Source organism: Engystomops pustulosus, chromosome 9 (assembly GCF_040894005.1).
Source record: "Engystomops pustulosus chromosome 9, aEngPut4.maternal, whole genome shotgun sequence".
NCBI classification, from domain to species: Eukaryota; Metazoa; Chordata; class Amphibia; order Anura; family Leptodactylidae; genus Engystomops; species Engystomops pustulosus.
In genome coordinates, this window is record NC_092419.1 from 11956142 (window position 1) to 11979357 (window position 23216).

Below are 23216 nucleotides of genomic sequence, written 5' to 3' on the forward strand. Positions count from 1 at the left end.
CTTACATCAAAGGGATATAAGCCGTGGCCAGTGATTGGTGGACGGTGACCTCATGACGAGGCGGAGATCTGCGCGGTACACTCACTGCGATGGAAGCAAAGGCGAGGAGGATCTCTAGTAAACCCTGAGGAACGTGAGAGCTCATTGATCTGTAATGTTAATTATACGCCTCCCATGATGAGCATCTCCTGTGCTATGTACAGATGTAACAGAGCCGAGTTTGTAGTCCCGGGTAAAACCAGTCAGGACACAGGGAATGTAGCTGATTGCCGCGTTGTACCGCTCCTGTTTGCTCTATGTTATACCTTGTGGTGAGCGGCTTCACTATTTGGTTTGAGCAGGTTTATCAAGAAATACCAGATGACAAACTCCACTCTGCTACATGTGTGCTCTACTATTCCGTACACCCAGTTCTGGGATGTCATACTCAGTCCCTCCAGTCAGACTCTTAAAAGGACCAAGGGATACAATAGATTATAGAATGATGCAGACCGTCTGCTAGTACCACCGGAGATCTCCAGCAGGGGGCGCTATTCTGTTTCACGAACTGAGGTCTCTGTTCAATAAAATCCATATTCATAGGGCTATCCAGCTGGTCATACACAAGGGGAATTGTCTCCCCCATCAGGCCATAGTGAAAGGATTTGAGCTATACAGGGATTCTGCTTGCTGGCAGTGAATAGAAACCTCCACTTTTTGCACGTTTCCCACATATTGGGATAGTCAACACTTCTTTAGCATTGATGCTGCAAATTTCAATGTTGGAGGGGTGAATCTTTGCAAAAGCTGTAGGTAACACTGCACGTTTTAATGTAGCAGAGGCGAATCTGCACAGAAGCTGTAATTAACCCTGCAAATTCCAATGCAGCCGAAGTGAATCTGCACAAAAGCTGCATCTAATACTGCAAGTTTCAATGTTGGAGAGAGGTGAATCTGCACAAAAGCTGCAAACGTCAAGGTCTGAGAAGTGAATCTGCGCAGAAGCTGTAGTTAACGCTGCATGTTTTAATGTAGCAGAGGTGAATCTGCACAGAAGCTGTAGTTAACCCTGTAAATTTCAATGCAGCCGAAGTGAATCTGTGCAAAAGCTGCATCTAATACTGCAAATTTCATTGTCGGAGAGAGGTGAATCTGCACAAAAGCTGCAAACGTCAAGGTCTGAGAAGTGAATCTGCGCAGAAGCTGTAGTAAACACTGCATATTTTAATGTCTGAGAGGTGAATCTGCACAAAAGCTGTAGGTGACACCTCAAATCTCTGCCGAGAACTGCAAGAGGAGATCTCCGCCTCCTGTGCACTTGCATGTAGATGTGATAACAGAGAACAATAGACGTCAGTCATCGCCTGCATAGACTTGGGTGTGATGTGATTACTGATCGCCCAACACACAGTCTCCTCTCTGCAGTGATGACAAGTCTCTGCTTTAGGAGCAAAAATCTAATTTGGTGAGGATTAGTAGATGATATCCCTGGGGGTGCGTAACCTTCATGCAGAGCATCGCTGCTATTACACTTCAGAGCTGCATTCATAGTTCTGCTGCTCAGTCCAAGGTGAAGGGAGTAGCCTGTATGTTGGTAAGTATGTATCACAATATGGGTGGGGGAGGGTCCTAAGGCGTGGGGGTGGGCAGTTATACTGGGTGGGGATGTAGTAAGGGGCAGGGCAAAAGGAGGGGCCTAGGGGGGGGGAAAATTCTGCAACAAACTTTGCATCTTTCATTCCTCTTTCGCCTATGTAAAGATTAGCAGGACCTGTGCACTCCTCGTCATGTGACCCTATGCAGGACCTTTACCCCTTCTAAACATGGACTGATGATGAGGGACATAAAGTTCTAAAAGTGCCAAATGTGAACATTCATGTTAACTGTCAAGGAAGTAAATCATGTGACTGAATATTAAAAAACCTTGTTTTTACAGATAATGGTGATATCTGGCAATAAGTATATCATAAAGTAAGGTGTAATACTGTGTGGTTACATTATATAGTAACAAGGTGCATCATCAGGACCTCCAACAATATACACTTAGCCAAAGTATGACACAACACTTTTGTTTTTCCACCAATTTTTAATGAGTACATAACAATTGTGTTCCACACTGCGCTCCTAAGTGATATATACCCTCAAAGATTGCTATGATGTGTTCCCCCTTATATACAAATAATATACAGTCACCTCTCAATATGTTATAAGATATTTACTGTATATTTCCTGATAAATTTCTATGTCATTGCAATGTGCAGATGTTACATAAGTGAGGAATCCTGGGAGACTTCATCTCTGAAGCCTGAAGAAGTGGATATACAGCCCTGGACTACAATACAGGCTGCTAGTACTTTCTGCCTCTCACACGTGTGCACACTCGGCTTGGCTGAGCATGCATGTGTTCTTCTTGCACAGGAGAACTCTTAATCCAGAGGCAATCCTTGAGCCTTACCAGGGTAATTCTCTATGGTTACAATCCACAAATGGCTATTAAAATGCAGATAATATATAATGGACTTCCCCTTTAAATGTAACAGCAATAAAACAAGAAAGCGAAACACAAGACCAAATAGCAACTTCAATGGATTCAGCAGAAGAATGAGCACTAAATAGGCTGCATGACATAATGGGCAGGAGAGGACAATGGGATGGGTGCTGCCGCTCTCATACTGGATCAGCCTGTCATACTGCTGCCGTGTGTCATAGAAATATCATCATAATAGGAGAAGATAACAGAATATCTCTCCCATGATTCACTGTGACAACACGACAATCCATGGACAATTGTATCCGGGGAGAACAATCGCTGAAGATTATCATCAAGGTCTCTAGTCGAGTGGTCCTCTATCAATATGTAAAATGTGAAGAGCACCCTACCCTTTAAGTGGCACCCACTATCAGGAGGCAATGTGTCCTATGTGATACTCAGTTTTAGCAGAAAAAAACCACAGGCAAGACTGGAACTGTTCAATTAAAGGGAAAAATAATAACAGACCATTTTTCATGTCATCTCACCCCTTTAAGGGGCACTTTACATGAAGTGCAAAGTGCTCAATGGCGCCTCCATGAGGTTGGCACTGCACCCCTGATTAATTTGGTGTTTATTTTTTAAAAATCCGTCCACCCGTTCACGAGATATGACCCCTAATAGTGTATATGTACTTTCTTTTAGGGGGCGTGTCTTTGTGCGCTGAATGAAATTCAATGGTTGCCGCCCCCTTTCCTCCTAAGCGCTAACTCACATATAAATTTCCAGGGGCCATATCTTGTGAACGGGTGGACGGATTTTAACAAAACAAACACCAAATTGATTGGGGGTGCAGCGCCAATCACATGAGATGGGTCATTCAGCATTTTGTACATTGTGATCAATTTCCTTTAATTCTTAATATGGTGGTAGAAAGGATGAGATTTAAAAAAAATCTGTCTAGTACACCCTATTATGAATATGGCCATAACAGAGGACGGGGTAGTAACTAATGTTAGGGTAGGATGAGGTTTGCGGTGTCCCAGCTCTTTCTGTTTCTACTGAATTGTTAAAGAGCCCCATTCAGATAGGACAATGTCCTTGGAGAAGTTGTCAGTTCCCTTCGGAGTGGATCATGTAACAGAGAGAGAAGGGGAAGGGCCGAGCTGCTGCCATCTACCTTCCATTTATAGTCTTGGAGAAGATTTAACAAAGAACAGTGCCAGACATTGTATAGTGGCTGCACCTGGTATTGCAGCTTCACCCCAATCACTTGAATAGGCCTGAACTGTGGCAGAGGCTGCAGCCCCTTCTTTAAGGCTGCAGCCTTTTTGGGGTGCAAAAATCAAGCCCCCATTGACCTGATATTCTTATCTTAAAGGAATTGGTCATTAGTGCAGTTACTATTGAGTTCCCCTTTAAGACAAGAGAATGGTGAAGGGGGAAGGTAAGTACACAGCCGAGTGCACAGTGTCAGTGAGTCACCCGGGAGGGGACAGCAGTTACTAACTCTGGCACGGAGATCACACCTATCTGTATACAAGCACACGCCGCTCCTCATAAAAGAGACTGCTCTATCACCCAGGAATCTCTTAAAGGGGAATTACAGGAATTATATAGTGATCCTTTATCCTTGGGGTATGAGCATCAGATTGGCCTTGGCCGAACACATAAACAAATCCGAAAAATCGGAAGCAGAACAAGATCTGCTGTGACTCTGCTTAAATCCACTGGATATTTCAATGGGTTTTTGCAGCGATTTTCAGCTACGTCGTCACAGGCCCTCAGGGACCATAAAACCTTCCCGGACTTGTCCGTTCTGATATATTCCTAAGTATTCAGTCCGGAACATCTCGGCTTACGTGTCGTTCCTCTGTTATTCCTCCTGGATGAATGTATGAATATAATCTCACAACATCCAATGGGATTTCTAAGAGGAATAACAGAGGGGCGGCAGATGATAGAACACAGAATTGTTATGTAATTCAAGTACTTAAAGAGACCGGTCAGGAGGGGGTGACTGGGGCAATGGCATAGGGCCCCCTATAGAGGAAGGAGCCCCCCCCACACTGCAACTCACAGGATCCAGAAGATGGAAGGATCCCCTGTGACCCTGGAGGATCAGTCTGCCCCTGGTGTCTGTGCCATTACTAAGGCCTCTGCACCCTCCTGCTACTTTGTAGTATTTTGTAGCATTTGATACAAATTGTGTGCAAGGACTTAGCCCAGGACCTGTCACCGGAGTGAGCGCAGATCACAATGACGGGATTGTCTCTGCCCTCATGGACACTCCCTCCGCTCCTTACTACTCATCACACACCTACACCCCAGGTCTCCTCTCTGGGAAGGAGGAGCGGCGCCTTAAAAACACCTGGAAGAAGCGAGACAGCAGACGGTGCAATGAGTGACTGCTCACAGCGAGAGGGGGGAGCCGGCGGCCCCGGGGCACATACTGGGGGCCCAGCCGGAGACTCCCTAAGTGCTGTCATAGGAGAATCCAAGTTGGCAGAAAAGAGCATCAGGAAAGAAGACACCAAAGACGAAGGAGATCACCGTAAGAAGGAGATTCCAGCACAGAAGACAGACAGCGAGTCTGCCCCGAAAGAGACAGCCAAGAACGTGATCCAGAAAGAGAGCAAAGAGGAAGAGACAGCACAGACAGATGTCACCCTAGAAGAACACAAAAAGAAAGATGGGGACAAAGCAAAACCTGACAAACACAAGAAAGAGACATCCGAGGAGCGAGACGCGGCCAAACAAGTACAGAAAGACCTGAAAAAGGTCAAGAAACAGGAGCGTAAGGAGAGTGCTGAGGAACAGGAGAAGGCTAAAGTGACAGCACAGGTAGAGGAGAAGCCCAAAGAGACTGCAAAGCTACAAAAGAAGCCCAAAGAGACATCACAGGTACAAGAGAAGTCCAAAGAGACTGCACAGGTAGAAGAGAAGCCCAAAGAGACTGCTCAGGTACAAGAGAAGCCAAAAGAGACACCACAGGCACAAGAGAAACCCAAAGAGACTTCACAGGTACAAGAGAAACCCAAAGAAACACCACAGATACAAGAGAAGCCCAAAGAGACTGCTCAGGTACAAGAGAAGCCCAAAGAGACTGCTCAGGTACAAGAGAAGCCCAAAGAGACTGCTCAGGTACAACAGAAACCCATAGAGACTGCTCGGGTACAAGAGAAGCCCAAAGAGACTGCACAGCCACAAGAGAAGCCCAAAGAGACACCACAGGTACAAGAGAAGCCCAAAGAGACTGCTCAGGTACAAGAGAAGCCCAAAGAGACTGCACAGCCACAAGAGAAGCCCAAAGAGACTGCACATGCTCAGCAGAAGCCTAGTGTGTCTGCACAGCTACAAGAGACACCAAAAGTGACACCACAGCTACAAGAGACACCAAAAGTGACAGCACAGCTACAAGAGACACCAAAAGTGACACCACAGCTACAAGAGACACCAAAAGTGACAGCACAAGTAGAAGAAACACCAAAACAGACTGCACAGGTACAGAAAACACCCAAAATAACACCACAGGTAGAAGAGAAGTCCAAAGATACACAACAGGATCAGGAGAAGATTACCGTGACTGCAAAAGTACAAAAGACACCAAAAGTGACTGTAGAAGATCTGGAGAAGCCTGAGGTGACCGCTCTGGTACAAGAGATTCCCAAAACAACTAACCAAGAACCTGAATGGCCTAAAGTGACAGCCTCAGTACAACAGACTCCTAAAGAGACAACTAAGGAACTGGAAAAGCCCCAAGTTACAGTTCAGATACAAGAGATACCAGTAGTGACTGCTCAGGAACATGAAAAGCCTAAAGTGACAGAACAAGGGAAGCCCAAGGAGATACCTCAAGAAAAGGACAAGCCTCAAGTCACAGCCGAGGTTCACGAGAAGCCTCCATTGACCGTTCAGGTACAGGAGAAGACTCAAGAACAAGAAAAGCCCAAAGAGACAACCCAAGTAAAAGAGAAACCAAAAGAGACTCCTTTGGTCAGAGAGGAGCCGAAAGTAACATCTAAAGAGCAAAACAAACCTGACGATCTTACATCTCATGATCAGGAGAAACCCAAAGTGACATCTCATGATCAGGAGAAACCCAAAGTGACATCTCATGATCAGGAGAAACCCAAAGTGACATCTCATGAACAGGAGAAACCCAAAGTGACATCTCATGATCAGGAGAAACTCAAAGTGACATCTCATGATCAGGAGAAACTCAAAGTGACATCTCATGATCAGGAGAAGACAACAGGGACAACACAGGCCAAAGAAAAACCAACTCCTGAACTGAAGAAGCCCAACTTGATATCTGAGGAACATGAGAAGATTATAGGGACAACTCAAGAACTGAAGCAAGAGAAGACAGAAGAGACAACTCAAGAAGTAGAGAAACCCATCACATCAGTCCAGGAACAAGAAAAATCCCAAGTTGAACAGAACAAAGAAGGAACATTTAAGGTGACAAAACCACCAAAGTGGAAAGCTGCTCCACAGGAGCCACAGAGAGACACAGTGCTGGACTTTGCAGTCCTTCTTCCACCGGTGGAGAAGGAACCAGAGACTCCTCAGGGATGGATGGACTTATGTATGAAAGAATGGCGTCTGACGGAGAGGGCAATCATTCTGCCAGACAATCCCAACTGGAAGGACCTCTACAAGAAGAAACCTTTTGGAAGGAACTTCTTGAAAAGCCCAAATCCAGAAGGTAAGATCTTTCTCTATGTAAGGAATTCACTTAATACCCAGTGTCAGAATGGGTCGGAATTGCCCACTAGGGCACCAGGGGGTCCTCCAGTGGTACTAGACCCTGGAGGTCCATCTTAAGACAACCTGATTTGGAGGCTTCTAGAATCTATTTCATTAGGTTTGATAAAGAGCAGTTTCATGGAACCTCAGACATTGTCCATACCTACCTTGCCTCCAAGGAACAGGAGGACCAGGTGGAAGTCCCATCTCCTTGATGGTCACCTCATCCTTGTAGGCTAAAACGGCACAACCTTGGATCACAACCTTGGCCTTGGCATGGGAACCGTTCTCCATGGACACTACATGGACTTCCGTGTTGACTTGCCTGGAATATCTCCATCAATCGAAATCTAATCAATCAGATCTTGACAATCATGAAGTTGATGTCTCTTGGTGATGTAGTCACCTATTTCTTGTCCTCTCACGGTCAGACAAGCTGTAACCCGCATCTTCATGTATGTGTTATCTCTCCAGGTTTATCCACCTCGCAGCCTCCTCCGCAGGAAGAATTCGACCCACCCCCGGAGAAGAAGCCCCTGGAGACATTAGGTCTGTGTCTGTCATTCTCTGCTGTGATGTTCATGTCTCTACCTGCCGCCTCCTTCTTGATTCCCAGCTCACACCCAAAGTATCTCATCCATAATTTCCGTGTTTTCCTTCACAACGTTCAGAACATCCTAGAATCACTTGGTTGTGGTCTTGTGTTTTGTCAGACTCCTCCATCTGCCCAATGTCTATGGATGTGATACTTCTTCCAACACAGACTGATACCTAGGATTCCTGTCCGGTTCTCTTAGTTTTTGCTGCATTGGGGGGGTCTAGTAATAGATTCCAGCAGATGTAGTGGCCCCTGGCGGCCAAGTATTGGGGTCCCATTAGATGAAAAGATAAATGGATTATTCCAGTTACTGGAATGATTGGCAAATTTCATTAATATATACATTAAAGGGAATAGTATATTAAGCCTGCATTGCTCTATAACTGCAGATAAGATACTATGTACAATCTGCTCAGCTCCTCCTGCTCTATAACATGCTGCCTGCAGATAGGACACTATGTACAATCTGCTCAGCTCCTCCTGCTCTATAACATGCTGCCTGCAGATAGGACACTATGTACAATCTGCTCAACTCCTCCTGCTCTATAACATGCTGCCTGCAGATAGGACACTATGTACAATCTGCTCAGCTCCTCCTGCTCTATAACATGCTGCCTGCAGATAGGATACTATGTATAATCTGCTCAGCTCATCCTCCTCTATAACATGCTGCCTGCAGATAAGATACTATGTACAATCTCCTCACCTCCTCCTGCTCTATAACATGCTGCCTGCAGATAGGACACTATGTACAATCTCCTCAGCTCCTCCTGCTCTATAACATACTGCCTGCAGATAGGACACTATGTACAATCTCCTCAGCTCCTTCTGCTCTATAACATGCTGCCTACAGATAGGAGACTATGTACAATCTGCTTAGCTCCTCCTGCTCTATAACACGCTGCCTGCTGATAGGACACTATGTACAATCTCCTCAGCTCCTCCTGCTCTGTAACATGCTGCCTGCAGATAGGACACTATGTACAAGCTGCTCAGCCCCTCCTGCTCTATAACATGCTGCCTGCAGATAGGACACTATGCACAATCTGCTCAGCCCCTCCTGCTCTATAACATGCTGCCTGCAGATAGGACACTATGTACAATCTGCTCAGCTCCTCCTGCTCTATAACATGCACCTGCAGATAGGACACTGTGTACAATCTGCTCAGCTCCTCCTGCTCTATAACATGCTGCCTGCAGATAGGACACTATGTACAATCTGCTCACCTCCTCCTGCTCTATAACATGCTGCTTGCAGATAGGACACTATGTACAATCTGCTCAGCTCCTCCTGCTCTATAACATGCTGCCTGCAGATAGAACACTATGTACAATCTACTCAGTTCCTCCTGCTCTATAACACGCTGCCTGCAAATAGGACACTATGTACAATCTGCTCAGCTCCTCCTGCTCTATAACATGCTGCCTGCACTATTGGACACTATGTACAATCTGCTCATCTCCTCCTGCTCTATAACATGCTGCCTGCAGATAGGACACTATTTACAATCTACTCAGCTCCTCCTGCTCTATAACACGCTGCCTGCAGATAGGACACTATGTACAATCTGCTCAGCTCCTCCTGCTCTATAACATGCTGCATGCAAATAGGACACTATGTACAATCTGCTCAGCTCCTCTTGCTCTATAACATGCTGCCTGCAGATAGGACACTATGTACAATCTGCTCAGCTCCTCCTGCTCTATAACATGCTGCCTGCAGATAGGACACTATGTACAGTCTGCTCAGCTCCTCCTGCACTATAACATGCTGCCTGCAGATAGGACACTATGTACAATCTACTCAGCTCCTCCTGTTCTATAACATGCTGCCTGCAGATAGGACACTATGTACAGTCTGCTCAGCTCCTCCTGCACTATAACATGCTGCCTGCAGATAGGACACTATGTACAATCTGCTCAGCTCCTCCTGCTCTATAGAATGCTGCCTGCAGTTAGGACACTATGTACAATCTCCTCAGCTTCTCCTGCTCTATAACATGCTGCCTGCAGATAGGACACTATGTACAATCTGCACAGCGCCTCCTGCTCTATAACATGCTGCCTGCAGATAGGACACTATGTACGATCTGCACAGCGCCTCCTGCTCTATAACATGCTGCATGCAGATAGAACACTATGTACAATCTGCTCAGCTCCCCCTGCTCTATAACATGCTGCCTGCAAATAGTATATTATGTATAATCTGCTCAGCTCCTTCTGCTCTATAACATGCTGCCTGCAGATAGGACACTATGTACAATCTGCTCAGCTCCTCCTGCTCTATAACATGCTGCCTGCAGATAGGACACTATGTACAATCTACTCAGTTCCTCCTGCTCTATAACACGCTGCCTGCAAATAGGACACTATGTACAATCTGCTCAGCTCCTCCTGCTCTATAACATGCTGCCTGCAGATAGGACACTATGTACAATCTGCTCAGCTCCTCCTGCTCTATAACATGCTGCCTGCAGATAGGACACTATGTACAATCTGCTCAGCTACTCCTGCTCTATAACATGCTACCTGCATATAGGACACTATGTACAATCTGCACAGCGCCTCCTGCTCTATAACATGCTGCCTGCAGATAGGACACTATGTACGATCTGCACAGCGCCTCCTGCTCTATAACATGCTGCATGCAGATAGAACACTATGTACAATCTGCTCAGCTCCCCCTGCTCTATAACATGCTGCCTGCAAATAGTATATTATGTATAATCTGCTCATCTCCTCCTGCTCTATAACATGCTGCCTGCAGATAGGACACAATGTACAATCTGCTCAGCTCCTCCTGCTCTATAACATGCTGCCTGCAGATAGGACACTATGTACAGTCTGCTCAGCTCCTCCTGCTCTATAACATGCTGCCTGCAGATAGGACACTATGTACAGTCTGCTCAGCTACTCCTGCTCTATAACATGCTGTCTGCAGATAGGACACCATGGACAATCTGCTCAGCTCCTCCTGCTCTATAACATGCTGCCTGCAGATAGGACACTATGTACAATCTGCTCAGCTACTCCTGCTCTATAACATGCTGCCTGCATATAGGAAACTATGTACAATCTGCTCAGCTCCTCCTGCTCTATAACATGCTGCCTGCAGATAGGACACTATGTACAATCTGCTCAGCTCCTCCTGCTCTATAACATGCTGCCTGCAGATAGGACACTATGTACAATCTGCTCAGCTACTCCTGCTCTATAACATGCTACCTGCATATAGGACACTATGTACAATCTGCTCAGCTACTCCTGCTCTATAACATGCTGCCTGCATATAGGAAACTATGTACAATCTGCTCAGCTCCTCCTGCTCTATAACATGCTGCCTGCAGATAGGACACTTTGTACAATCTGCTCAGCTACTCCTGCTCTATAACATGCTGCCTGCATATAGGACACTATGTACAATCTGCTCAGCTCCTCCTGCTCTATAACATGCTGCCTGCAGATAGGACACTATGTACAATCTGCTCAGCTCATCCTGCTCTATAACATGCTGCCTGCAGATAGGACACTATGTACAATCTGCTCAGCTCCTCCTGCTCTATAACATGCTGCCTGCATATAGGACACTATGTACAGTCTGCTCAGCTCCTCTTGCACTATAACATGCTGCCTGCAGATAGGACACTATGTACAATCTGCTCAGCTCCTCCTGCTCTATAACATGCTGCCTGCAGTTAGGACACTATGTACAATCTCCTCAGCTTCTCCTGCTCTATAACATGCTGCCTGCAGATAGGACACTATGTACAATCTGCACAGCGCCTCCTGCTCTATAACATGCTGCCTGCAGATAGGACACTATGTACGATCTGCACAGCGCCTCCTGCTCTATAACATGCTGCATGCAGATAGAACACTATGTACAATCTGCTCAGCTCCCCCTGCTCTATAACATGCTGCCTGCAAATAGTATATTATGTATAATCTGCTCAGCTCCTCCTGCTCTATAACATGCTGCCTGCAGATAGGACACTATGTACAATCTGCTCAGCTACTCCTGCTCTATAACATGCTACCTGCATATAGGACACTATGTACAATCTGCTCAGCTCCTTCTGCTCTATAACATGCTGCCTGCATATAGGAAACTATGTACAATCTGCTCAGCTCCTCCTGCTCTATAACATGCTGCCTGCAGATAGGACACTTTGTACAATCTGCTCAGCTACTCCTGCTCTACAACATGCTGCCTGCATATAGGACACTATGTACAATCTGCTCAGCTCCTCCTGCTCTATAACATGCTGCCTGCAGATAGGGCACTATGTACAATCTGCTCAGCTCATCCTGCTCTATAACATGCTGCCTGCAGATAGGACACTATGTACAATCTGCTCAGCTCCTCCTGCTCTATAACATGCTGCCTGCAGATAGGACACTATGTACAGTCTGCTCAGCTCCTCTTGCACTATAACATGCTGCCTGCAGATAGGACACTATGTACAATCTGCTCAGCTCCTCCTGCTCTATAACATGCTGCCTGCAGTTAGGACACTATGTACAATCTCCTCAGCTTCTCCTGCTCTATAACATGCTGCCTGCAGATAGGACACTATGTACAATCTGCACAGCGCCTCCTGCTCTATAACATGCTGCCTGCAGATAGGACACTATGTACGATCTGCACAGCGCCTCCTGCTCTATAACATGCTGCATGCAGATAGAACACTATGTACAATCTGCTCAGCTCCCCCTGCTCTATAACATGCTGCCTGCAAATAGTATATTATGTATAATCTGCTCAGCTCCTCCTGCTCTATAACATGCTGCCTGCAGATAGAACACTATGTACAATCTGCTCAGCTCCTCCTGCTCTATAACATGCTGCCTGCAGATAGGACACTATGTACAATCTGCTCAGCTACTCCTGCTCTATAACATGCTGCCTGCATATAGGAAACTATGTACAATCTGCTCAGCTCCTCCTGCTCTATAACATGCTGCCTGCAGATAGGACACTATGTACAATCTGCTCAGCTCCTTCTGCTCTATAACATGCTGCCTGCAGATAGGACACTATGTACAATCTGCTCAGCTACTCCTGCTCTATAACATGCTACCTGCATATAGGACACTATGTACAATCTGCTCAGCTCCTCCTGCTCTATAACATGCTGCCTGCATATAGGAAACTATGTACAATCTGCTCAGCTCCTCCTGCTCTATAACATGCTGCCTGCAGATAGGACACTTTGTACAATCTGCTCAGCTACTCCTGCTCTATAACATGCTGCCTGCATATAGGACACTATGTACAATCTGCTCAGCTCCTCCTGCTCTATAACATGCTGCCTGCAGATAGGACACTATGTACAATCTGCTCAGCTCATCCTGCTCTATAACATGCTGTCTGCAGATAGGACACTATGTACAATCTGCTCAGCTACTCCTGCTCTATAACATGCTGCCTGCATATAGGACACTATGTACAATCTGCTCAGCTCCTCCTGCTCTATAACATGCTGCCTGCAGATAGGACACTATGTTCAATCTGCTCAGCTCCTCCTGCTCTATAACATGCTGCCTGCAGATAGGACACTATGTACAATCTTCTCAGCTCCTCCTGCTCTATAACATGCTGCCTGCAGATAGGACACTATGTACAATCTGCTCAGCTCCTCTTGCACTATAACATGCTGCCTGCAGATAGGACACTATGTACAATCTGCTCAGCTCCTCCTGCTCTATAACATGCTGCCTGCAGTTAGGACACTATGTACAATCTCCTCAGCTTCTCCTGCTCTATAACATGCTGCCTGCAGATAGGACACTATGTACGATCTGCACAGCGCCTCCTGCTCTATAACATGCTGCCTGCAGATAGGACACTATGTACAATCTGCTCAGCGCCTCCTGCTCTATAACATGCGGCCTGCAGATAGGACACTATGTACGATCTGCACAGCGCCTCCTGCTCTATAACATGCTGCATGCAGATAGAACACTATGTACAATCTGCTCAGCTCCCCCTGCTCTATAACATGCTGCCTGCAAATAGTATATTATGTATAATCTGCTCAGCTCCTCCTGCTCTATAACATGCTGCCTGCAGATAGGACACTATGTACAATCTGCTCAGCTCCTCCTGCTCTATAACATGCTGCCTGCAGATAGGACACTATGTACAATCTGCTCAGCTACTCCTGCTCTATAACATGCTGCCTGCATATAGGAAACTATGTACAATCTGCTCAGCTCCTCCTGCTCTATAACATGCTGCCTGCAGATAGGACACTATGTACAATCTGCTCAGCTCCTCCTGCTCTATAACATGCTGCCTGCAGATAGGACACTATGTACAATCTGCTCAGCTACTCCTGCTCTATAACATGCTACCTGCATATAGGACACTATGTACAATCTGCTCAGCTCCTCCTGCTCTATAACATGCTGCCTGCATATAGGAAACTATGTACAATCTGCTCAGCTCCTCCTGCTCTATAACATGCTGCCTGCAGATAGGACACTTTGTACAATCTGCTCAGCTACTCCTGCTCTATAACATGCTGCCTGCATATAGGACACTATGTACAATCTGCTCAGCTCCTCCTGCTCTATAACATGCTGCCTGCAGATAGGACACTATGTACAATCTGCTCAGCTCATCCTGCTCTATAACATGCTGCCTGCAGATAGGACACTATGTACAATCTGCTCAGCTACTCCTGCTCTATAACATGCTGCCTGCATATAGGACACTATGTACAATCTGCTCAGCTCCTCCTGCTCTATAACATGCTGCCTGCAGATAGGACACTATGTTCAATCTGCTCAGCTCCTCCTGCTCTATAACATGCTGCCTGCAGATAGGACACTATGTACAATCTTCTCAGCTCCTCCTGCTCTATAACATAACATAACATAGATTTCTCTGCACACCTCTCCGAAAGATCATTCCATAAGGAGACTCAGATCTCCTGATCAGACACTAGGCATCTCCATGAGAAGACCACCTCCGCTAGAAGAACCTTTATTCTGGGTGTCCACCCAGAGTTCTCACTGTGTATCAGACGCTGGATTTTAGTTTCCTCTGAAGTTAGATCTATCTGCAACATCCCCCACCGGGGCCTTTTTCTTGGGGCCTGATGGCAGCCGGGCCCAGAATACCGGAGTGGCTGGCAGTTGCGGCCTAGGGTACGCTGTGGTCACGGTGCTTGGTATGGGGACCGGAGGGCTGTCCTACAGCCTGGCAGCTCTCCAGCAGGTGGTATGTGCAAGAAATATGGAGGGAGAGGCTGTGGTACTGGTTCTCCCTGGGGCAACCCCTGAGTGTCTGTAAGATATGTCCCTGGGTGATGGATGGGAAGCCCGTGGTGGTAACAGCCGTATCCAGGGATCAGACAGAGCAACATTGTGACTCTCTCTTCACTCTGACCATGTAGTTTGGACTGCCGATCTCCCCCTGCACTCTGGTCAGGTGGTCGCACCTCTCCAATCACACTCCAGTTTACAATACAGCCCCATAATTGGATAACATCTTACACCCATTTAACTAATGCCTTTCCAGGCAGAGGCAACAGTTGCAGATTACCTGAGATCTCCCTGCATTATACCTTGGGTGAGTTGCTCAGGTTCACCAGATGGATCCTGACAGGTAGAGGGCGCTATTCGCAACTACCCCCTTGCCTATACATTGGCAGGGGTGTTGCATATCCAATGTCTTCAGGGTTTTACCTGGTCCCAATATCTTCTCAGGTGACTTCAGTGGATGGCGGATCAGTACCGAGGAGATCCCTGTGGACAGAAGTAATATCCCTCCAGGCGTGGTGGTCTGTTACCTACCTGTGTACAGGTGAGTGACCCCCTCCTATATGTATCACAGAGGGATATCCCTTTAATACAACTGGCAACAGGACAATAGATAGGGACTCACAACTTCTCTAAGCAGTGGTGGAGCGGGGAGCATTAGGCTTCTTGCTGTGCCGGTCAGAGGTGCTCAAATATTCCAGATTTGCTTCTGGTCAGAATCATTGGATTTTTCTATGGATCTGGATCAAGGGCCGCGCCCTCATTTTATAGTATGGACCCAACATCTGTTCGGAAATCTGCGTCTGACCCTTGGATTTACAGTGTGAGGTCCTGCAGAAACATGGAATTGTGGGTTCAACATCACCAGCTGATGGTTACGATGTATTTGTTAAAGGAAATCTCCCATCAGAATCCATCCTGATAAATCAGGGACATCACTCATAGATCCAGGCACCGGGACTGTGGGATCTTCTTATATTTCTTATCCATGACCTCCTTCCTTCTAATATCAACTTTTAAAATGATGCTAATGTGGGGTTGTTACCAGAGCTTCTCCTTGCTGTAGCTACACAGGATATCACACTGTCTCCCCCCCTACTCCCTCAGCACTTTGCCTAATGTAAAGTGCATAGTGCAACAGCCTGTGAAGCTACAGCAATGAGGGGCTCTGGAAACCCCCCTAGAGCCCTTCTGATTCATTAGCATAAGTTTAAAAGTTGATTTTTACAAGGAAGGAGACCATGGATAACACATATAAGAAGATATCACAGTCCCGGTGCCTGGATCTATGAGTGATGTCCCTGGTTTATCAGGATGGATTTTGATAGTAAACTTCCTATTGAAAAAAATTTTACAAATTACCATTTTTCCAAAAAAATCTGGGGGTCCTAACCCTTAGATTGTGGTGTGGTATCTATGAGACCTGTGTGAGGTCCGGTGTTACACGTCTTCTCTCTCCCGCAGTTGGTGTGTGAAGGAGCAGATGTTGGATCTCAGCGCTGAAGGTCTTTGGCCCGAGTTGCTGGACTCCTATCAGCCGGATATCTATGTCCTGGACTGGTGAGTAACTGGGAACATGCGGTGATGTAAGAACGGGACGGATTGGATATTTTATATGTGGTCCTTGGTCTCACGTCTCATGTATGTGATACAGGTATGAAGACAGCAAACTCCACAAACACGTCTATGAGCTCCACGTCCAGCTGCTGGCGGAGGACAGGAAGACCATTCTAGCCCAACTGGACCTGACACCAGAGAATGACATGAGCGGCGACCCGAAGGGATGGAACATGGTGAGAGATCTCATGTAGGATCTGTCAGGAACGAAGGGGCGAGAACCTCTTATCAGAGATGGGTCCAAGGCTTCTAGATGACTATGTGGCCCACCGTCCCTTTAATTTATTTTGCACATAATGGGGCACATTTACTTACCCATCCAGAGGAGTTCACGAAAGTGCATTGTCCATGTATAATGCGCTGTGCCGCGATCACTAAGATCGTGCGCCCGATATCCTGCATGTGTCGCTTCCCCGCTCAGGTCCCCGGAGTCCACCTTCTTCTTCCTGGTGCATGTAAGTGCATTGTCCGTGTATAATGCGCTGTGCCGCGATCACTAAGATCCTGCGCCCGATATCCTGCATGTGTCGCTTCCCCGCTCAGGTCCCTGGAGTTCACCTTCTTCTTCCTGGTGCATGTAAGTGCATTGTCCGTGTATAATGCGCTGTGCGGGGAGCCACTAACATCGTGCGCCCGATATCCTGCATGTGTCGCTTCCCCGCTCAGGTCCCCGGAGTTCACCTTCTTCTTCCTGGTGCATGTAAGTGCATTGTCCGTGTATAATGCGCTGTGCGGGGAGTCACTAAGATCGTGCACCCGATATCCTGCATGTGTCGCTTCCCCGCTCAGGTCCCCAGAGTTCACCTTCTTCTTCCTGGTGCATGTAAGTCCATTGTCCGTGTATAATGCGCTGTGCGGGGAGTCACTAAGATCCTGCGCCCGGTATCCTGTATGTGTCGCTTCCCCGCTCAGGTCCCCGGAGTTCACCTTCTTCTTCCTGGTGCATGTAAGTGCATTGTCCGTGTATAATGCGCTGTGCGGGGAGTCACTAAGATCCTGCGCCCGATATCCTGCATGTGTTGCTTCCCCGCTCAGGTCCCCGGAGTTCACCTTCTTCTTCCTGGTGCATGTAAGTGCATTGTCCGTGTATAATGTGCTGTGCGGGGAGTCACTAAGATCCTGCGCCCGATATCCTACATGTGTCACTTCCCCGCTCAGGTCCCCGGAGTTCACCTTCTTCTTCCTGGTGCATGTAAGTGCATTGTCCGTGTATAATGTGCTGTGCGGGGAGTCACTAAGATCCTGCGCCCGATATCCTACATGTGTCACTTCCCCGCTCAGGTCCCCGGAGTTCACCTTCTTCTTCCTGGTGCATGTAAGTGCATTGTCCGTGTATAATGCGCTGTGCGGGGAGTCACTAAGATCCTGCGCCCGATATCCTGCATGTGTTGCTTCCCCGCTCAGGTCCCCGGAGTTCACCTTCTTCTTCCTGGTGCATGTAAGTGCATTGTCCGTGTATAATGTGCTGTGCGGGGAGTCACTAAGATCCTGCGCCCGATATCCTACATGTGTCACTTCCCCGCTCAGGTCCCCGGAGTTCACCTTCTTCTTCCTGGTGCATGTAAGTGCATTGTCCGTGTATAATGTGCTGTGCGGGGAGTCACTAAGATCCTGCGCCCGATATCCTACATGTGTCACTTCCCCGCTCAGGTCCCCGGAGTTCACCTTCTTCTTCCTGGTGCATGTAAGTGCATTGTCGGTGTATAATGTGCTGTGCGGGGAGTCACTAAGATCCTGCGCCCGATATCCTGCATGTGTCGCTTCCCCGCTCAGGTCCCCGGAGTTCACCTTCTTCTTCCCGGGGCATGTAAGTGCATTGTCTTGCGGCACAATTTGAAAGTTAAATCCCGCGCTCAGTCCCAATTATTCGGATCATCCGACGGCCCGCCCCCCTAGTAAATAAGCCCCAATGTGATGCATAATTCAGGGGGAAAGGGGGGGGGGGGACAGACCGGTACCAAAATGTAAATATCCCTGGTATTGGTGTAGCAGCGCTATCCAGCCACTAGAGGGCGATGCTGCGCTCCAACACAAGCATTTTGGCCCAAATTTATTAAAGCCCCCAGTCCCAGTTTTCTGTCGGTCTTTGCACATTCTCTTCAGTGCCAGCTGCTTTCACAGGTATTTAAGAAGTGTCCGCGCTATTCCTGACACAACACAAATTTCTGCACTGAAGGGGGTGTTCCGGGGCTCATTTGGACCGTACGCCACACGGAACCAAAAAACGGTTGGTGTCCAGTGCAGGGCCCAGGTTGCGTCAGATTCATGGAGAACGTGCACCAGAAATCCTGAATCTGGCGCCCCCTGCACATTACACAGGACACTGCACATAGTACACACTGCACTGTTTTTGATAAATAAGGCCCCTTGTGTGGTAACATGCACTGGACCTTTAAGCTAACTTTTGCAGGTCCTTAATTCAACAGAGGATACAGCTCATGTAGTAGGGGTTATATACTGCTAGTGCTGTGCAGTGCATCATGTCCCAGTTGCATCATGTTGCGTTTTACGGTTCGCAGGACCTTTAATATCAGGTGTTGAGGTCCTGCAATCATAGGATTATATTGCTCATATAGGAAGGGTAAAATACCTCTATCTATCCAAGCTGTTATGTCCTGGCTGCAGCCAGTAATCTTACAATTGGGCGCAGGCTATTGGGGCAAATTTACCAGTGCAGTGTGTACTGTGTGCAGTGTCCTGTGTAGTGTGCAGGGGGCGCCAGACTCAGGATTTCTGGTGAACGTTCTTCATGGATCTAGCGCCCCCTGCACTGCTCCGACAGAGAGCACCAATATTTTTTGGTGCACTTTAAAGGTAAACTGTTACCAGGGACCTTATTATCACTAAAATCAGGTTGTAGAAGCCCATCACAGCTGCAGTGCACATCTGCCTTTCTACTTTCTCTAATCATTTGCATTACAATATAATTGTGTGTTATAACTTACCTTGTATCCTGAGAGAATCCTCTGTGTAGTCCCAGGGGTTGGGCTTTGGTTTGGATTCATTTATATAAAAAAAAAACACTTGTCTGTGCTGCAGACTCCTCAGCTCTCAGCCCCCACCTTTGTACAGCACCACCCACTGATGTCAGCTGACCAGGCTTTGAGCTCTGTGAAGGAGCATGAGGGAGGGTCTGTACGGGAGCACAAAGGTGCAGCCTGAGAGCTAAGGAGTGAGCAGCACAGACAAGTCACATGTTGTTTTTTGAAATGCATCCAAACAAAAGTCCAACCCCTGGGACTACACAGAGGATTCTGTCAGGGTGCAAGGTAAGTTACAAGACACAATTATATTGTAATGCAAATGCTTAGAGAAAGCAGAGAGACAGATGTGCATTGCAGGTGTCATGGGCTTCTGCAACCTGTCTTCAGTGAAAATGATGTCCCTGGTGACAGGTTCCCTTTAAGATGGGGCATGCGACACGTCTGTTAAATGTTGCTGTGTGGTCCGACTGAGCACCGGACCCCAAAAGGGTCGTGTGCGTCACTTGTGGTGCGGACACTTCTTAAATACATGTGCAAACAGTTTGCGCAGAAAAGAACTTGCAAAGTCCGATAGGAAACTGGTGCAAGGTCCATACACAATCGTGTACACATCAGTTGTTGAGGTCCTGCAATCATCACAGTATAATACTCCTCATCTAGGAGGGGAAAATACCACTGGTGCTATTGGCAGTGTTAGGCTCCAGCCAGTTGTCTTACAGTCGGACATTCCCATCTGGTGGGGTAATATTACTGTCCTCAGCCAGTTGTCTTACAGCCGGACATTCCCATCTGGCGGGGTATAATATTACTGTCCTCAGCCAGTTGTCTTACAGCCGGACATTCCCATCTGGCGGGGTAATATTACTGTCCTCAGCCAGTTGTCTTACAGCCGGACATTCCCATCTGGTGGGGTATAATATTACTGTCCTCAGCCAGTTGTCTTACAGCCGGACATTCCCATCTGGTGGGGTATAATATTACTGTCCTCAGCCAGTTGTCTTACAGCCGGACATTCCCATCTGGTGGGGTATAATATTACTGTCCTCAGCCAGTTGTCTTGCAGTCGGACATTCCCATCTGGTGGGGTATAATATTACTGTCCTCAGCCAGTTGTCTTACAGCCGGACATTCCCATCTGGTGGGGTATAATATTACTGTCCTCAGCCAGTTGTCTTAAATAACCTGCCCCCGGGGTCCCTCTCATGTGATGACTTTTCTGTGTTTCAGGTTTCCCATATATTCAAGTCTTATGGTCCCGGTCTCCGGTTTATTCATTTTTTACACAAGAGTAAAGACCTGTCCGTCCTGGGATTCCACCGGACACGGGTGGCAGACAGCACGTTATTCGCTCAACTTCGAGGGTGAATCCAAATATTCATGTTTCCCTCCTCTGATTCGTCATGTAATCCATACAGAAGATACATGAGGATGGACCAGAACCCCTTATATAGGACCCCTAACAATTACATAGATCTGCTCTCTGGAGGACCCATCCTGACTGTACAGACCATTAGCTTCATTATTCCCCATGTAATTCATAATTCCACCTGCGGGGGCACTGCAGGGGAGCAACCACCTCCTGAATATTACACTAGATGAAAGTGGGGGTCCCATCATCAGATTTACCCCCCTCATCTGGTCTCATTAGATAAAGGTTTAAGCAGAAAATAGTCACCAAAATGAAAATCCTAAACCCTGTTGCACATTGTATAAAAAATGTAATGTTACTACTGAGAATAAAGTGAAAAACTAAAATGTGCAGTTTTGATTCTTCTTTCTACAGAGTTACTCTATTTACAAGTTGGAGGTCCTCAGATTCTGCTTTTAATCATGGCTTTATCTGGTCCTGCAGCTCATATTGTATCTCCTGTATCCACTATGTACAATCTTGTCACCTCCTCCTGCTCTATAACATGCTGCCTGCAGATAGGACATTGTGTACAATCTGCTCAGCTCCTCCTGCTCTATGACATTCTGCCTGCAGATAGGACATTGTGTACAATCTGCTCTGCTCCTCCTGCTCTATAACATGCTGCCTGCAGATAGGACACTATGTACAATCTGCTCAGCTCCTCCTGCTCTATAACATGCTGCCTGCAAATAGGACACTATGTACAATCTGCTCAGCTCCTCCTGCTCTATAACATGCTGCCTGCAGATAGGACACTATGTACAATCTGCTCAGCTCCTCCTGCTCTATAACATGCTGCCTGCAGATAGGACACTATGTACAAACTGCTCAGCTCCTCCTGCTCTATAACATGCTGCCTGCAGATAGGACACTATGTACAATCTGCTCAGCTCCTCCTGCTCTATAACATGCTGCCTGCAGATAGGACACTATGTACAATCTGCTCAGCTCCTCCTGCTCTATAACATTCTGCCTGTATATAGGACACTATATACAATCTGCCTAGCTCCTCCTGCTCTATAACATGCTGCCTGCAGATAGAACACAATGTACAATCTGCTCAGCTCTTCCTGCTCTATAACATGCTGCCTGCAGATAGGACACTATGTACAATCTGCTCATTTCCTCCTGCTCTATAACATGCTGCCTGCAGATAGGACACTATGTACAATCTGCTCTGCTCCTCCTGCTCTATAACATGCTGCCTGCAGATAGGACATTATGTACAATCTGCTCAGCTCCTCCTGCTCTATGACACGCTGCATGCAGATAGGACACTTTGTACAATCTCCTCACCTCCTCCTGCTCTATAACATGCTGCCTGCAGATAGGACACTTTGTACAATCTGCTCACCTCCTCCTGCTCTATGACATGCTGCCTGCAGATAGGACACTATGTACAATCTGCTCAGCTCCTCCTTCTATATAACATGCTGCCTGCAGATAGGACACTATGTACAATCTCCTCACCTCCTCCTGCTCTATAACATGCTGCCTGCAGATAGGACACTTTGTACAATCTGCTCACCTCCTCCTGCTCTATAACATGCTGCCTGCTGACTTACCTTCATTCACAATGTAACCAGTTCCCTATAAAGTGACCCGCAGCTTCCCGTAGCGTCCTGTCCCTTCACTCCTCACATCTTGTACAGTAATCTCGCTTTCGCGCTTTGGTCGATAGTCAGTAATAGATAAAGCGTTGCACAGTTGAGGACGCAGCGCTCTGCTCCCCCTCCCCGTGTCACTGGTTTCGCTATAATCGATGGATCCAGAACATAAGACTAAGGAGATTAAGAGCTGACGAACCGCTGAGCATCTAATCCAAACCTGTCCGGGAAAATATCAGGAAAAGAAACTCCACGGACGCGACCCCGCACGGCATTCTGGGTAATATATAAGAATCTATTACAAAAATGATATTATTGGTAAAACCGGAGGCAGAAGACCCTCCACATCGGTGACTGATCGAGGTCTCCAGGATTCACCCCTTCGATCACGGACGGGTTATTAGGATGTGAAGTTACATTATTTAGTAAATATATGGGGGGGGGGGGGGTTAATATTTATGCGATTGTCTACATAATTATTGGAATGACCCACGTAGCATATCCCCTAGTTCTGACTTACATACAATGA

The 23216-nt window shown here is 47.0% G+C and overlaps 1 protein-coding gene across 1 annotated transcript; it reads left to right on the forward strand.

Annotated features, from left to right (window-relative positions):
- Positions 1-4849: 4849 nt before the first annotated feature.
- LOC140077523 (uncharacterized) lies at positions 4850-21405 on the forward strand. The gene is made up of 6 exons (XM_072124769.1): positions 4850-7160; positions 7676-7750; positions 15516-15612; positions 16533-16628; positions 16723-16861; positions 20897-21405. Exons 1-6 carry the CDS (start codon positions 4850-4852, stop codon positions 21032-21034), a joined length of 2856 nt encoding a protein of 951 aa, XP_071980870.1. The 3' UTR covers positions 21035-21405.
- Positions 21406-23216: the final 1811 nt, after the last annotated feature.

Bases quoted from the DNA above. Each gene is read 5' to 3' on its own strand.
- LOC140077523 (XM_072124769.1), top strand. From the start codon at position 4,850: ATGAGTGACTGCTCACAGCGAGAGGGGGGAGCCGGCGGCCCCGGGGCA. The intron at 7,161-7,675 runs GTAAGATCTTTC...TTATCTCTCCAG, and splicing joins GAAAAGCCCAAATCCAGAAG to GTTTATCCACCTCGCAGCCT. The intron at 7,751-15,515 runs GTCTGTGTCTGT...ATATCTTCTCAG, and splicing joins GAAGCCCCTGGAGACATTAG to GTGACTTCAGTGGATGGCGG.